Source organism: Cherax quadricarinatus, chromosome 75 (genome assembly GCF_038502225.1).
Source record: "Cherax quadricarinatus isolate ZL_2023a chromosome 75, ASM3850222v1, whole genome shotgun sequence".
In the NCBI taxonomy this organism is placed as follows: Eukaryota; Metazoa; Arthropoda; class Malacostraca; order Decapoda; family Parastacidae; genus Cherax; species Cherax quadricarinatus.
This window is the reverse complement of record NC_091366.1, coordinates 12,369,291-12,383,031: the sequence shown is the minus strand read 5'-3', so window position 1 is coordinate 12,383,031 and position 13,741 is coordinate 12,369,291. Positions and strand designations below refer to the sequence as shown.

General features: G+C 45.5%; 1 protein-coding gene across 3 annotated transcripts in view; it reads right to left on the bottom strand.

The window, feature by feature from the left end:
* Positions 1–13,741, bottom strand: part of LOC128691789 (serine proteinase stubble-like) — a 95,848-nt gene that overhangs the window by 1,937 nt on the left and 80,170 nt on the right. For all 3 annotated transcript variants that reach the window (XM_070101055.1, XM_070101053.1, XM_070101054.1), the window contains exon 11: positions 4,523–4,692. In XM_070101055.1, coding sequence (XP_069957156.1) covers positions 4,523–4,692 — 170 coding nt within the window. The remainder of the gene's footprint in view (positions 1–4,522; positions 4,693–13,741) is intronic.

The following is a 13,741-nucleotide window of genomic DNA, read 5'->3' as shown; positions in this document are numbered from 1 at the left end:
AGTATTGTGTTACAGAAGTTGAGGAATAAGACACATGTGCAACACTTAGGTATCTTTATTACCGAAACGTTGCGGCTGCGTAGCAGGCTTCTTCAGCCGAATACAGGTGAAAGGTGTCACCAACATACTCAAGTGTTATATATGAATGGTATATAATACCTACAGGATGAAGATTTAGACACATGTGCAACATCTGGGTCTCTTTATTGTAGACTTTTCACCATCCAGTGACTTTATCAGTAAGATAAGATAACATTTCGTTCGGATTTTTAACCCCGGAGGGTTAGCCACCCAGGATAACCCAAGAAAGTCACTGCGTTATCGAGGACTGTCTAACTTATTTCCATTGTGGTCCTCAATCTTGTCCCCCAGGATGCCACCCACACCAGTCGACTAACACACACGTACCTATTTGCTGCTAGGTGAACAGGACAATAGGAATCGAACTCGGGCCCTCCGTGTGTGAAGCGAGAGGTTTAGCCACCGTGCCACAAGGACATAATGTGAAGAATGTAGAACTATATACTGAATGTACAGCAATGCATGCAACCATATGCCCTGTCTTTGTAATACTCACTACAGCTTAATTGTTATCTGTTTACAATAATGTTTAGGAATGCTTAGTTAATCTTAAGTTAATTTTAAGCCTGCCCATAATGCTCTGCATACAAGGGGCTTTGGCATGCTGCACTCAATTGTATTCTTTTGTAATTTTCTGTATCATGTTCAAATAAATAAATAAATATACAAAAGATGAGGTAATCGGTCCCTCTTAGGGACTGACTGAGGAAGTGACACCACGAGCACAACTCTGCTGCTGTAACTACAGTCAGAGGTAGTTTATTTAGCACACTGAGTGAAGAAATATAAATAATTTGTTCTGGTATTTTCATTTTGCTGAGATGACGAAAGTTGACTGAGTGATGCAGCTGAGTGTAAAACATGTGTAACTAATTGATGAAAAGTTAACTAACACAATAGTGACAAGTAAAGTTAACTCTCACAGTAGTGACAAGTTAACTCACACAGTAGTGACAAGTAAAGTTAACTCACACAGTAGTGACAAGTAAAGTTAACTCACAGTAGTGACAAGTAAAGTTAACTCACACAGTAGTGACAAGTAAAGTTAACTCACACAGTAGTGACAAGTAAAGTTAACTCACACAGTAGTGACAAGTAAAGTTAACTCACAGTAGTGACAAGTAAAGTTAACTCACACAGTAGTGACAAGTAAAGTTAACTAACACAGTAGTGACAAGTAAAGTTAACTCTCACAGTAGTGACAAGTAAAGTTAACTCTCACAGTAGTGACAAGTAAAGTTAACTAACACAGTAGTGACAAGTAAAGTTAACTCACACAGTAGTGACAAGTAAAGTTAACTAACACAGTAGTGACAAGTAAAGTTAACTCACACAGTAGTGACAAGTAAAGTTAACTCTCACAGTAGTGACAAGTAAAGTTAACTAACACAGTAGTGAGAGGTAAATTTAGGACTCACTATCAGTGATAGGTAAGGTCACTACTCACATAACAGTGATAGGTAAGGTCACTACTCACATAACAGTGATAGGTAAGGTCATTACTCACATAACAGTGATAGGTAAGGTCACTACTCACATAACAGTGATAGGTAAGGTCACTACTCACATAACAGTGATAGGTAAGGTCACAACTCACATAACAGTGATAGGTAAGGTCACTACTCACATAACAGTGATAGGTAAGGTCACTACTCACATAACAGTGATAGGTAAGGTCACAACTCACATAACAGTGATAGGTAAGGTCACTACTCACATAACAGTGATAGGTAAGGTCACAACTCACATAACAGTGATAGATAAGGTCACTACTCACATAACAGTGATAGGTAAGGTCACTACTCACATAACAGTGATAGGTAAGGTCACTACTCACATAACAGTGATAGGTAAGGTCACAACTCACATAACAGTGATAGGTAAGGTCACAACTCACATAACAGTGATAGGTAAGGTCACAACTCACATAACAGTGATAGGTAAGGTCACTACTCACATAACAGTGATAGGTAAGGTCACAACTCACATAACAGTGATAGGTAAGGTCACTACTCACATAACAGTGATAGGTAAGGTCACTACTCACATAACAGTGATAGGTAAGGTCACAACTCACATAACAGTGATAGGTAAGGTCACTACTCACATAACAGTGATAGGTAAGGTCACTACTCACATAACAGTGATAGGTAAGGTCACAACTCACATAACAGTGATAGGTAAGGTCACTACTCACATAACAGTGATAGGTAAGGTCACAACTCACATAACAGTGATAGGTAAGGTCACTACTCACATAACAGTGATAGGTAAGGTCACTACTCACATAACAGTGATAGGTAAGGTCACTACTCACATAGCAGTGATAGGTAAGATCACTACTCACATAACAGTGATAGGTAAGGTCAATACTCACATAACAGTGATAGGTAGGGTCAGTACTCACATAACAGTGATAGGTAAGGTCAGTACTCACATAGCAGTGATAGGTAAGGTCAGTACTCACATAACAGTGATAGGTAAGGTCAGTACTCACATAACAGTGATAAGTAAGGTCAGTACTCACATGACAGTGATAGGTAAGATCAGTACTCACATAGCAGTGATAGGTAAGGTCAGTACTCACATAACAGTGATAGGTAAGGTCAGTCCTCACATAACAGTGGTAGGTAAGGTCAGTACTCACATAACAGTGATAGGTAAGGTCAGTACTCACATAACAGTGATAGGTAAGGTCAGTACTCACATAGCAGTGATAGGTAAGGTCAGTACTCACATAACAGTGATAGGTAAGGTCAGTACTCACATAACAGTGATAGGTAGGGTCAGTACTCACATAATTATAGGTAAGGCCAGTACTCACATATTATTATTATAATCAAGGGGGATGCGCTAAACCCGGAGGATTATACAGCGCCTGGGGGGGGATGTGGAAGGCATTCAGGCTCAATTCGGGGAACTGGAGCACAGATCCAATTCCTTAAATCAAGAGCCCCTCACCAACATCAAGGAACCTTCCTTGAGGGGAATACTCACATAACAGTGATAGGTAGGGTCAGTACTCACATAACAGTGATAGGTAGGGTAGTACTCACATAACAGTGATAAGTAGGGTCAGTACTCACATAACAGTGATAGGGTCAGTACTCACATAACAGTGATAGGTAGGGTCAGTACTCACATAACAGTGATAGGCAAGGTCAGTACTCACATAACTGATAGGGTCACTACTCACATAACAGTAGTAGGTAGGGTCAGTACTCACATAACAGCGATAGGTAAGGTCAGTACTCACATAACAGTGATAGGTAGGGTCAGTACTCACATAACAGTGATAGGTAGGGTCAGTACTCACAACAGTGATAGGTAGGGTAGTACTCACATAACAGTGATAAGTAGGGTCAGTACTCACATAACAGTGATAGGTAGGGTCAGTACTCACATAACAGTGATAGGGTCAGTACTCACATAACAGTGATAGGTAGGGTCAGTACTCACATAACAGTGATAGGTAAGGTCAGTACTCACATAACTGATAGGTAGGGTCAGTACTCACATAACAGTGATAGGTAAGGTCAGTACTCACGTAACAGTGATAGGTAGGGTCAGTACTCACATAACAATGATAGCTAGGGCCAGTACTCACATAACAGTGATAGGTAGGGTCAGTACTCACATAACAGTGATAGGTAAGGTCAGTACTCACATAACAGTGATAGGTAAGCTCAGTACTCACATAACAGTGATAGGTAGGGTCAATACTCACATAACAGTGATAGGTAGGTTCAGTACTCACATAACAGTGATAGGTAGGGTCAGTACTCACATAACAGTGATAGGGTCAGTACTCACATAACAGTGATAGGTAGGGTCAGTACTCACATAACAGTGATAGGTAAGGTCAGTACTCACATAACTGATAGGTAGGGTCAGTACTCACATAACAGTGATAGGTAAGGTCAGTACTCACGTAACAGTGATAGGTAGGGTCAGTACTCACATAACAATGATAGCTAGGGCCAGTTCTCACATAACAGTGATAGGTAGGGTCAGTACACACATAACAGTGATAGGTAAGGTCAGTACTCACATAAGAGTGATAGGTAAGGTCAGTACTCACATAACAGTGATAGGTAGGGTCAATACTCACATAACAGTGATAGGTAGGGTCAGTACTCACATAACAGTGATAGGTAGGGTCAGTATTCACATAACAGTGATAGGTAGGGTCAGTACTCACATAACAGTGATAGGGAGGGTCGGTACTCACATAACAGTGATAGGTAGGGTCAGTACTCACATAACAGTGATAGGTAGGGTCAGTACTCACATAACAGTGATAGGTAAGGTCAGTACTCACATAACAGTGATAGGTAAGGTCAGTACTCACATAACAGTGATAGGTAAGGTCAGTACTCACATAACAGTGATAGGTAAGGTCAGTACTCACATAACAGTGATAGGTAGGGTCAGTACTCACATAACAGGCTGATGACTGGTGTAGTCCCCCAGCACAGAGGAAGGAGTCTGAGGTGGCCAGGATGGCTGATCCAGTAATGTTCTGTAGCGCTGTACGACACTCTCCCTTCTTCAGCAGTGGCACTGACAGCTGGCGCAGGACGCCATCTGATGGCACCACGTCTCGTACGTCTGTCAGCAACATAACATGTATAATAACAAAGTTTAGAAGTGAAGGTAAATAATGTACCCACTGAGTAAGACACATGTGCAACAGTAAGGTATTTTGATTTTCGAAACGTTTCGCCTACACAGTAGGCGTCTTCAGTCGAATACAGAGGTGACTAAATATGGTGATAGAAGCTTTGAAGAGGTAAATAGATGTCAGCAGTCCCTCATCCTTGAAGGAGTGCTGATGTGGTCAGTCCCTCAGCCTTGTTGTTGTAGTGTTGAGGTGGTCAGTCCCTCAGTCTTGTTGTAGTAGTGTTGAGGTGGTCAGTCCCTCAGTCTTGATGTAGTAGTGTTGAGGTGGTCAGTCCCTCAGCCTTGTTGTTGTAGTGTTGAGGTGGTCAGTCCATCAGTCTTGTTGTAGTAGTAGTGTTGAGGTGGTCAGTCCATCAGTCTTGTTGTAGTAGTAGTGTTGAGGTGGTCAGTCCATCAGTCTTGTTGTTGTAGTGTTGAGGTGGTCAGTCCATCAGTCTTGTTGTAGTAGTGTTGAGGTGGTCAGTCCATCAGTCTTGTTGTAGTAGTGTTGAGTTGGTCAGTCCATCAGTCTTGTTGTAGTAGTGTTGAGGTGGTCAGTCCATCAGTCTTGTTGTAGTAGTGTTGAGGTGGTCAGTCCCTCAGTCTTGTTGTAGTAGTGTTGAGGTGGTCAGTCCATCAGTCTTGTTGTTGTAGTGTTGAGGTGGTCAGTCCATCAGTCTTGTTGTAGTAGTGTTGAGGTGGTCAGTCCATCAGTCTTGTTGTAGTAGTAGTGTTGAGGTGGTCAGTCCATCAGTCTTGTTGTTGTAGTGTTGAGGTGGTCAGTCCATCAGTCTTGTTGTAGTAGTAGTGTTGAGGTGGTCAGTCCATCAGTCTTGTTGTTGTAGTGTTGAGGTGGTCAGTCCATCAGTCTTGTTGTAGTAGTGTTGAGGTGGTCAGTCCATCAGTCTTGTTGTAGTAGTGTTGAGGTGGTCAGTCCATCAGTCTTGTTGTAGTAGTGTTGAGGTGGTCAGTCCATCAGTCTTGTTGTAGTAGTGTTGAGGTGGTCAGTCCATCAGTCTTGTTGTAGTAGTGTTGAGGTGGTCAGTCCATCAGTCTTGTTGTAGTAGTGTTGAGGTGGTCAGTCCCTCAGTCTTGTTGTAGTAGTGTTGAGGTGGTCAGTCCCTCAGTCTTGTTGTAGTAGTGTTGAGGTGGTCAGTCCCTCAGTCTTGTTGTAGTAGTGTTGAGGTGGTCAGTCCCTCAGTCTTGTTGTAGTAGTGTTGAGGTGGTCAGTCCATCAGTCTTGTTGTAGTAGTGTTGAGGTGGTCAGTCCCTCAGTCTTGTTGTAGTAGTGTTGAGGTGGTCAGTCCCTCAGCCTTGCTGTAGTAGTGTTGAGGTGGTCAGTCCTTCAGTCTTGTTGTAGTAGTGTTGATGTGGTCAGTCCCTCAGTCTTGTTGTAGTAGTGTTGAGGTGGTCAGTCCCTCAGCCTTGCTGTAGTAGTGTTGAGGTGGTCAGTCCTTCAGTCTTGTTGTAGTAGTGTTGATGTGGTCAGTCCATCAGCCTTGTTGTAGTCTACAAGGCTGGACTGACCACCTCAACGCTACTACAACTTGTAGTAGTGTTGAGGTGGTCAGTCCATCAGCCTTGTTGTAGTAGTAGTGTTGAGGTGGTCAGTCCCTCAGCCTTGTTGTATTAGTGTTGAGGTGGTCAGTCCATCAGCCTTGTTGTAGTAGTAGTGTTGAGGTGGTCAGTCCCTCAGCCTTGTTGTCGTAGTGTTGAGGTGGTCAGTCCCCCAGCCTTGTTGTAGTAGTGTTGAGGTGGTCAGTCCATCAGCCTTGTTGTCGTAGTGTTGAGGTGGTCAGTCCCTCAGCCTTGTTGTAGTAGTGTTGAGGTGGTCAGTCCATCAGCCTTGTTGTAGTAGTAGTGTTGAGGTGGTCAGTCCCTCAGCCTTGTTGTCGTAGTGTTGAGGTGGTCAGTCCCTCAGCCTTGTTGTCGTAGTGTTGAGGTGGTCAGTCCCTCAGTCTTGTTGTCGTAGTGTTGAGGTGGTCAGTCCCTCAGTCTTGTTGTCGTAGTGTTGAGTTGGTCAGTCCCTCAGTCTTGTTGTCGTAGTGTTGAGTTGGTCAGTCCCTCAGTCTTGTTGTCGTAGTGTTGAGTTGGTCAGTCCCTCAGTCTTGTTGTAGTAGTGTTGAGGTGGTCAGTCCATCAGTCTTGTTGTAGTAGTGTTGAGGTGGTCAGTCCCTCAGTCTTGTTGTAGTAGTGTTGAGGTGGTCAGTCCATCAGTCTTGTTGTAGTAGTGTTGAGGTGGTCAGTCCCTCAGTCTTGTTGTAGTAGTGTTGAGGTGGTCAGTCCATCAGTCTTGTTGTAGTAGTGTTGAGGTGGTCAGTCCATCAGTCTTGTTGTAGTAGTGTTGAGTTGGTCAGTCCATCAGTCTTGTTGTAGTAGTGTTGAGGTGGTCAGTCCCTCAGTCTTGTTGTAGTAGTGTTGAGGTGGTCAGTCCATCAGTCTTGTTGTAGTAGTGTTGAGGTGGTCAGTCCATCAGTCTTGTTGTAGTAGTGTTGAGGTGGTCAGTCCATCAGTCTTGTTGTAGTAGTGTTGAGGTGGTCAGTCCCTCAGTCTTGTTGTAGTAGTAGTGTTGAGGTGGTCAGTCCCTCAGTCTTGTTGTAGTAGTAGCGTTGAGGTGGTCAGTCCCTCAGTCTTGTTGTAGTAGTGTTGAGGTGGTCAGTCCCTCAGTCTTGTTGTAGTAGTGTTGAGGTGGTCAGTCCCTCAGCCTTGTTGTAGTAGTAGTGTTTAGTTGGTCAGTCCCTCAGTCTTGTTGTAGTAGTGTTGAGGTGGTCAGTCCCTCAACCTTGTTGTAGTAGTGTTGAGGTGGTCAGTCCCTCAACCTTGTTGTAGTAGTGTTGAGGTGGTCAGTCCCTCAACCTTGTTGTAGTAGTGTTGAGGTGGTCAGTCCCTCAGTCTTGTTGTAGTAGTAGTGTTGAGTTGGTCAGTCCCTCAGTCTTGTTGTAGTAGTGTTGAGGTGGTCAGTCCCTCAACCTTGTTGTAGTAGTGTTGAGGTGGTCAGTCCCTCAACCTTGTTGTAGTAGTGTTGAGGTGGTCAGTCCCTCAACCTTGTTGTAGTAGTGTTGAGGTGGTCAGTCCCTCAACCTTGTTGTAGTAGTGTTGAGTTGGTCAGTCCCTCAACCTTGTTGTAGTAGTGTTGAGGTGGTCAGTCCCTCAGTCTTGTTGTAGTAGTGTTGAGGTGGTCAGTCCCTCAACCTTGTTGTAGTAGTGTTGAGGTGGTCAGTCCCTCAGTCTTGTTGTAGTAGTGTTGAGGTGGTCAGTCCCTCAACCTTGTTGTAGTAGTGTTGAGGTGGTCAGTCCCTCAGTCTTGTTGTAGTAGTGTTGAGGTGGTCAGTCCCTCAACCTTGTTGTAGTAGTGTTGAGGTGGTCAGTCCCTCAGTCTTGTTGTAGTAGTGTTGAGGTGGTCAGTCCCTCAACCTTGTTGTAGTAGTGTTGAGGTGGTCAGTCCCTCAGCCTTGTTGTAGTAGTGTTGAGGTGGTCAGTCCCTCAGCCTTGTTGTAGTAGTGTTGAGGTGGTCAGTCCCTCAGCCTTGTTGTAGTAGTGTTGATGTTGTCAGTCCCTCAGCCTTGTTGTAGTAGTGTTGAGGTGGTCAGTCCCTCAGCCTTGTTGTAGTAGTGTTGAGGTGGTCAGTCCCTCAGTCTTGTTGTAGTAGTGTTGAGGTGGTCAGTCCCTCAGTCTTGTTGTAGTAGTGTTGATGTTGTCAGTCCCTCAGCCTTGTTGTAGTAGTGTTGAGGTGGTCAGTCCCTCAGTCTTGTTGTAGTAGTGTTGAGGTGGTCAGTCCCTCAGTCTTGTTGTAGTAGTGTTGAGGTGGTCAGTCCCTCAGCCTTGTTGTAGTAGTGTTGAGGTGGTCAGTCCCTCAGTCTTGTTGTAGTAGTGTTGAGTTGGTCAGTCAACCTTGTTGTAGTAGTGTTGAGTCAGTCCATCAGTCTTGTTGTAGTAGTGTTGAGGTGGTCAGTCCCTCAGTCTTGTTGTAGTAGTGTTGAGGTGGTCAGTCCCTCAGTCTTGTTGTAGTAGTGTGAGTTGGTCAGTCCCTCAGTCTTGTTGTAGTAGTGTTGAGTTGGTCAGTCCCTCAGTCTTGTTGTAGTTGTAGTAGTCAGTCTTGTTGTAGTAGTGTTGAGGTGGTCAGTCCCTCAGTCTTGTTGTAGTAGTGTTGAGGTGGTCAGTCCCTCAGTCTTGTTGTAGTAGTGTTGAGGTGGTCAGTCCCTCAGTCTTGTTGTAGTAGTGTTGAGGTGGTCAGTCCCTCAGTCTTGTTGTAGTAGTGTTGAGGTGGTCAGTCCCTCAGTCTTGTTGTAGTAGTGTTGAGTTGGTCAGTCCCTCAGTCTTGTTGTAGTAGTGTTGAGGTGGTCAGTCCCTCAGTCTTGTTGTAGTAGTGTTGAGGTGGTCAGTCCCTCAGTCTTGTTGTAGTAGTGTTGAGGTGGTCAGTCCCTCAACCTTGTTGTAGTAGTGTTGAGGTGGTCAGTCCATCAGTCTTGTTGTAGTAGTGTTGAGTTGGTCAGTCCCTCAGTCTCAGTCCCTCAACCTTGTTGTAGTAGTGTTGAGGTGGTCAGTCCATCAGTCTTGTTGTAGTAGTGTTGAGGTGGTCAGTCCCTCAACCTTGTTGTAGTAGTGTTGAGTTGGTCAGTCCATCAGTCTTGTTGTAGTAGTGTTGAGGTGGTCAGTCCCTCAGCCTTGTTGTAGTAGTGTTGAGGTGGTCAGTCCCTCAGTCTTGTTGTAGTAGTGTTGAGTTGGTCAGTCCCTCAGTCTTGTTGTAGTAGTGTTGAGTTGGTCAGTCCCTCAACCTTGTTGTAGTAGTGTTGAGGTGGTCAGTCCATCAGTCTTGTTGTAGTAGTGTTGAGGTGGTCAGTCCCTCAGTCTTGTTGTAGTAGTGTTGAGGTGGTCAGTCCCTGAGCCTTGTTGTAGTAGTGTTGAGGTGGTCAGTCCCTCAGCCTTGTTGTAGTAGTGTTGAGTTGGTCAGTCCATCAGTCTTGTTGTAGTAGTGTTGAGGTGGTCAGTCCATCAGTCTTGTTGTAGTAGTGTTGAGTTGGTCAGTCCATCAGTCTTGTTGTAGTAGTGTTGAGTTGGTCAGTCCATCAGTCTTGTTGTAGTAGTGTTGAGGTGGTCAGTCCCTCAGTCTTGTTGTAGTAGTGTTGAGGTGGTCAGTCCATCAGTCTTGTTGTTGTAGTGTTGAGGTGGTCAGTCCATCAGTCTTGTTGTAGTAGTGTTGAGTTGGTCAGTCCCTCAGTCTTGTTGTAGTAGTGTTGAGGTGGTCAGTCCCTCAGTCTTGTTGTAGTAGTGTTGAGGTGGTCAGTCCCTCAGTCTTGTTGTAGTAGTGTTGAGGTGGTCAGCCCCTCAGCCTTGTTGTAGTAGTGTTGAGGTGGTCAGTCCCTCAGTCTTGTTGTAGTAGTGTTGAGTTGGTCAGTCCATCAGTCTTGTTGTAGTAGTGTTGAGGTGGTCAGTCCATCAGTCTTGTTGTAGTAGTGTTGAGGTGGTCAGTCCATCAGTCTTGTTGTAGTAGTGTTGAGGTGGTCTGTCCCTCAGTCTTGTTGCAGTAGTGTTGAGGTGGTCAGTCCCTCAGCCTTGTTGTAGTAGTGTTGAGTTGGTCAGTCCATCAGTCTTGTTGTAGTAGTGTTGAGTTGGTCAGTCCCTCAGTCTTGTTGTAGTAGTGTTGAGTTGGTCAGTCCATCAGTCTTGTTGTAGTAGTGTTGAGTTGGTCAGTCCATCAGTCTTGTTGTAGTAGTGTTGAGTTGGTCAGTCCCTCAACCTTGTTGTAGTAGTGTTGAGTTGGTCAGTCCATCAGTCTTGTTGTAGTAGTGTTGAGGTGGTCAGTCCATCAGTCTTGTTGTAGTAGTGTTGAGGTGGTCAGTCCCTCAGTCTTGTTGTAGTAGTGTTGAGGTGGTCAGTCCATCAGTCTTGTTGTAGTAGTGTTGAGTTGGTCAGTCCCTCAGCCTTGTTGTAGTAGTGTTGAGGTGGTCAGTCCCTCAGTCTTGTTGTAGTAGTGTTGAGGTGGTCAGTCCCTCAGTCTTGTTGTAGTAGTGTTGAGTTGGTCAGTCCCTCAGTCTTGTTGTAGTAGTGTTGAGGTGGTCAGTCCATCAGTCTTGTTGTAGTAGTGTTGAGTTGGTCAGTCCCTCAGTCTTGTTGTAGTAGTGTTGAGGTGGTCAGTCCATCAGTCTTGTTGTAGTAGTGTTGAGTTGGTCAGTCCATCAGTCTTGTTGTAGTAGTGTTGAGTTGGTCAGTCCATCAGTCTTGTTGTAGTAGTGTTGAGTTGGTCAGTCCCTCAGTCTTGTTGTAGTAGTGTTGAGTTGGTCAGTCCCTCAGTCTTGTTGTAGTAGTGTTGAGGTGGTCAGTCCCTCAGTCTTGTTGTAGTAGTGTTGAGGTGGTCAGTCCCTCAGTCTTGTTGTAGTAGTGTTGAGGTGGTCGGTCCCTCAGTCTTGTTGTAGTAGTGTTGAGGTGGTCAGTCCCTCAGTCTTGTAGTAGTGTTGAGGTGGTCAGTCCCTCAGTCTTGTTGTAGTAGTGTTGAGGTGGTCGGTCCCTCAGTCTTGTTGTAGTAGTGTTGAGTCAGTTCAGTTGTAGTAGTGTTGAGGTGGTCAGTCCCTCAGTCTTGTTGTAGTAGTGTTGATGTTGTCAGTCCCTCAGCCTTGTTGTAGTAGTGTTGAGGTGGTCAGTCCCTCAGTCTTGTTGTAGTAGTGTTGAGGTGGTCAGTCCCTCAGCCTTGTTGTAGTAGTGTTGAGGTGGTCAGTCCCTCAGTCTTGTTGTAGTAGTGTTGAGGTGGTCAGTCCCTCAGCCTTGTTGTAGTAGTGTTGAGGTGGTCGGTCCCTCAGTCTTGTTGTAGTAGTGTTGAGGTGGTCAGTCCCTCAGTCTTGTAGTAGTGTTGAGGTGGTCAGTCCCTCAGTCTTGTTGTAGTAGTGTTGAGGTGGTCGGTCCCTCAGTCTTGTTGTAGTAGTGTTGAGGTGGTCAGTCCCTCAGTCTTGTAGTAGTGTTGAGGTGGTCAGTCCCTCAGTCTTGTTGTAGTAGTGTTGAGGTGGTCAGTCCCTCAGCCTTGTTGTAGTAGTGTTGAGGTGGTCGGTCCCTCAGTCTTGTTGTAGTAGTGTTGAGGTGGTCAGTCCCTCAGTCTTGTAGTAGTGTTGAGGTGGTCAGTCCCTCAGCCTTGTTGTAGTAGTGTTGAGGTGGTCAGTCCCTCAGTCTTGTTGTAGTAGTGTTGAGGTGGTCAGTCCCTCAGCCTTGTTGTAGTAGTGTTGAGGTGGTCAGTCCCTCAGCCTTGTTGTAGTAGTGTTGAGGTGGTCAGTCCCTCAGTCTTGTTGTAGTAGTGTTGAGGTGGTCAGTCCCTCAGTCTTGTTGTAGTAGTGTTGAGGTGGTCAGTCCCTCAGTCTTGTTGTAGTAGTGTTGAGGTGGTCAGTCCCTCAGCCTTGTTGTAGTAGTGTTGAGGTGGTCAGTCCCTCAGCCTTGTTGTAGTAGTGTTGAGGTGGTCAGTCCCTCAGTCTTGTTGTAGTAGTGTTGAGGTGGTCAGTCCCTCAGTCTTGTTGTAGTAGTGTTGAGTTGGTCAGTCCCTCAGTCTTGTTGTAGTAGTGTTGAGGTGGTCAGTCCCTCAGTCTTGTTGTAGTAGTGTTGAGGTGGTCAGTCCCTCAGTCTTGTTGTAGTAGTGTTGAGTTGGTCAGTCCCTCAGCCTTGTTGTAGTAGTGTTGAGGTGGTCAGTCCCTCAGTCTTGTTGTAGTAGTGTTGAGGTGGTCAGTCCCTCAGCCTTGTTGTAGTAGTGTTGAGGTGGTCAGTCCCTCAGTCTTGTTGTAGTAGTGTTGAGGTGGTCAGTCCCTCAGTCTTGTAGTAGTGTTGAGGTGGTCAGTCCCTCAGTCTTGTTGTAGTAGTGTTGAGGTGGTCAGTCCCTCAGTCTTGTTGTAGTAGTGTTGAGGTGGTCAGTCCCTCAGTCTTGTAGTAGTGTTGAGGTGGTCAGTCCCTCAGCCTTGTTGTAGTAGTGTTGAGGTGGTCAGTCCCTCAGTCTTGTTGTAGTAGTGTTGAGGTGGTCAGTCCCTCAGCCTTGTTGTAGTAGTGTTGAGGTGGTCAGTCCCTCAGCCTTGTTGTAGTAGTGTTGAGGTGGTCAGTCCATCAGTCTTGTTGTAGTAGTGTTGAGGTGGTCAGTCCCTCAGTCTTGTTGTAGTAGTGTTGAGGTGGTCAGTCCCTCAGTCTTGTTGTAGTAGTGTTGAGGTGGTCAGTCCCTCAGTCTTGTTGTAGTAGTGTTGAGGTGGTCAGTCCCTCAGTCTTGTTGTAGTAGTGTTGAGTTGGTCAGTCCCTCAGTCTTGTTGTAGTAGTGTTGAGGTGGTCAGTCCCTCAGTCTTGTTGTAGTAGTGTTGAGGTGGTCAGTCCCTCAGTCTTGTTGTAGTAGTGTTGAGGTGGTCAGTCCCTCAGTCTTGTTGTAGTAGTGTTGAGGTGGTCGGTCCCTCAGTCTTGTTGTAGTAGTGTTGAGTTGGTCAGTCCCTCAGTCTTGTTGTAGTAGTGTTGAGTTGGTCAGTCCATCAGTCTTGTTGTAGTAGTGTTGAGGTGGTCGGTCCCTCAGTCTTGTTGTAGTAGTGTTGAGTTGGTCAGTCCATCAGTCTTGTAGTAGTGTTGAGGTGGTCAGTCCCTCAGTCTTGTTGTAGTAGTGTTGAGGTGGTCAGTCCATCAGTCTTGTTGTAGTAGTGTTGAGGTGGTCAGTCCCTCAGTCTTGTTGTAGTAGTGTTGAGTTGGTCAGTCCATCAGTCTTGTAGTAGTGTTGAGGTGGTCAGTCCCTCAGTCTTGTTGTAGTAGTGTTGAGGTGGTCAGTCCATCAGTCTTGTTGTAGTAGTGTTGAGGTGGTCAGTCCATCAGTCTTGTTGTAGTAGTGTTGAGGTGGTCGGTCCCTCAGTCTTGTTGTAGTAATGTTGAGGTGGTCAGTCCATCAGTCTTGTTGTAGTAGTGTTGAGGTGGTCAGTCCATCAGTCTTGTTGTAGTAGTGTTGAGGTGGTCAGTCCCTCAGTCTTGTTGTAGTAGTGTTGAGGTGGTCAGTCCATCAGTCTTG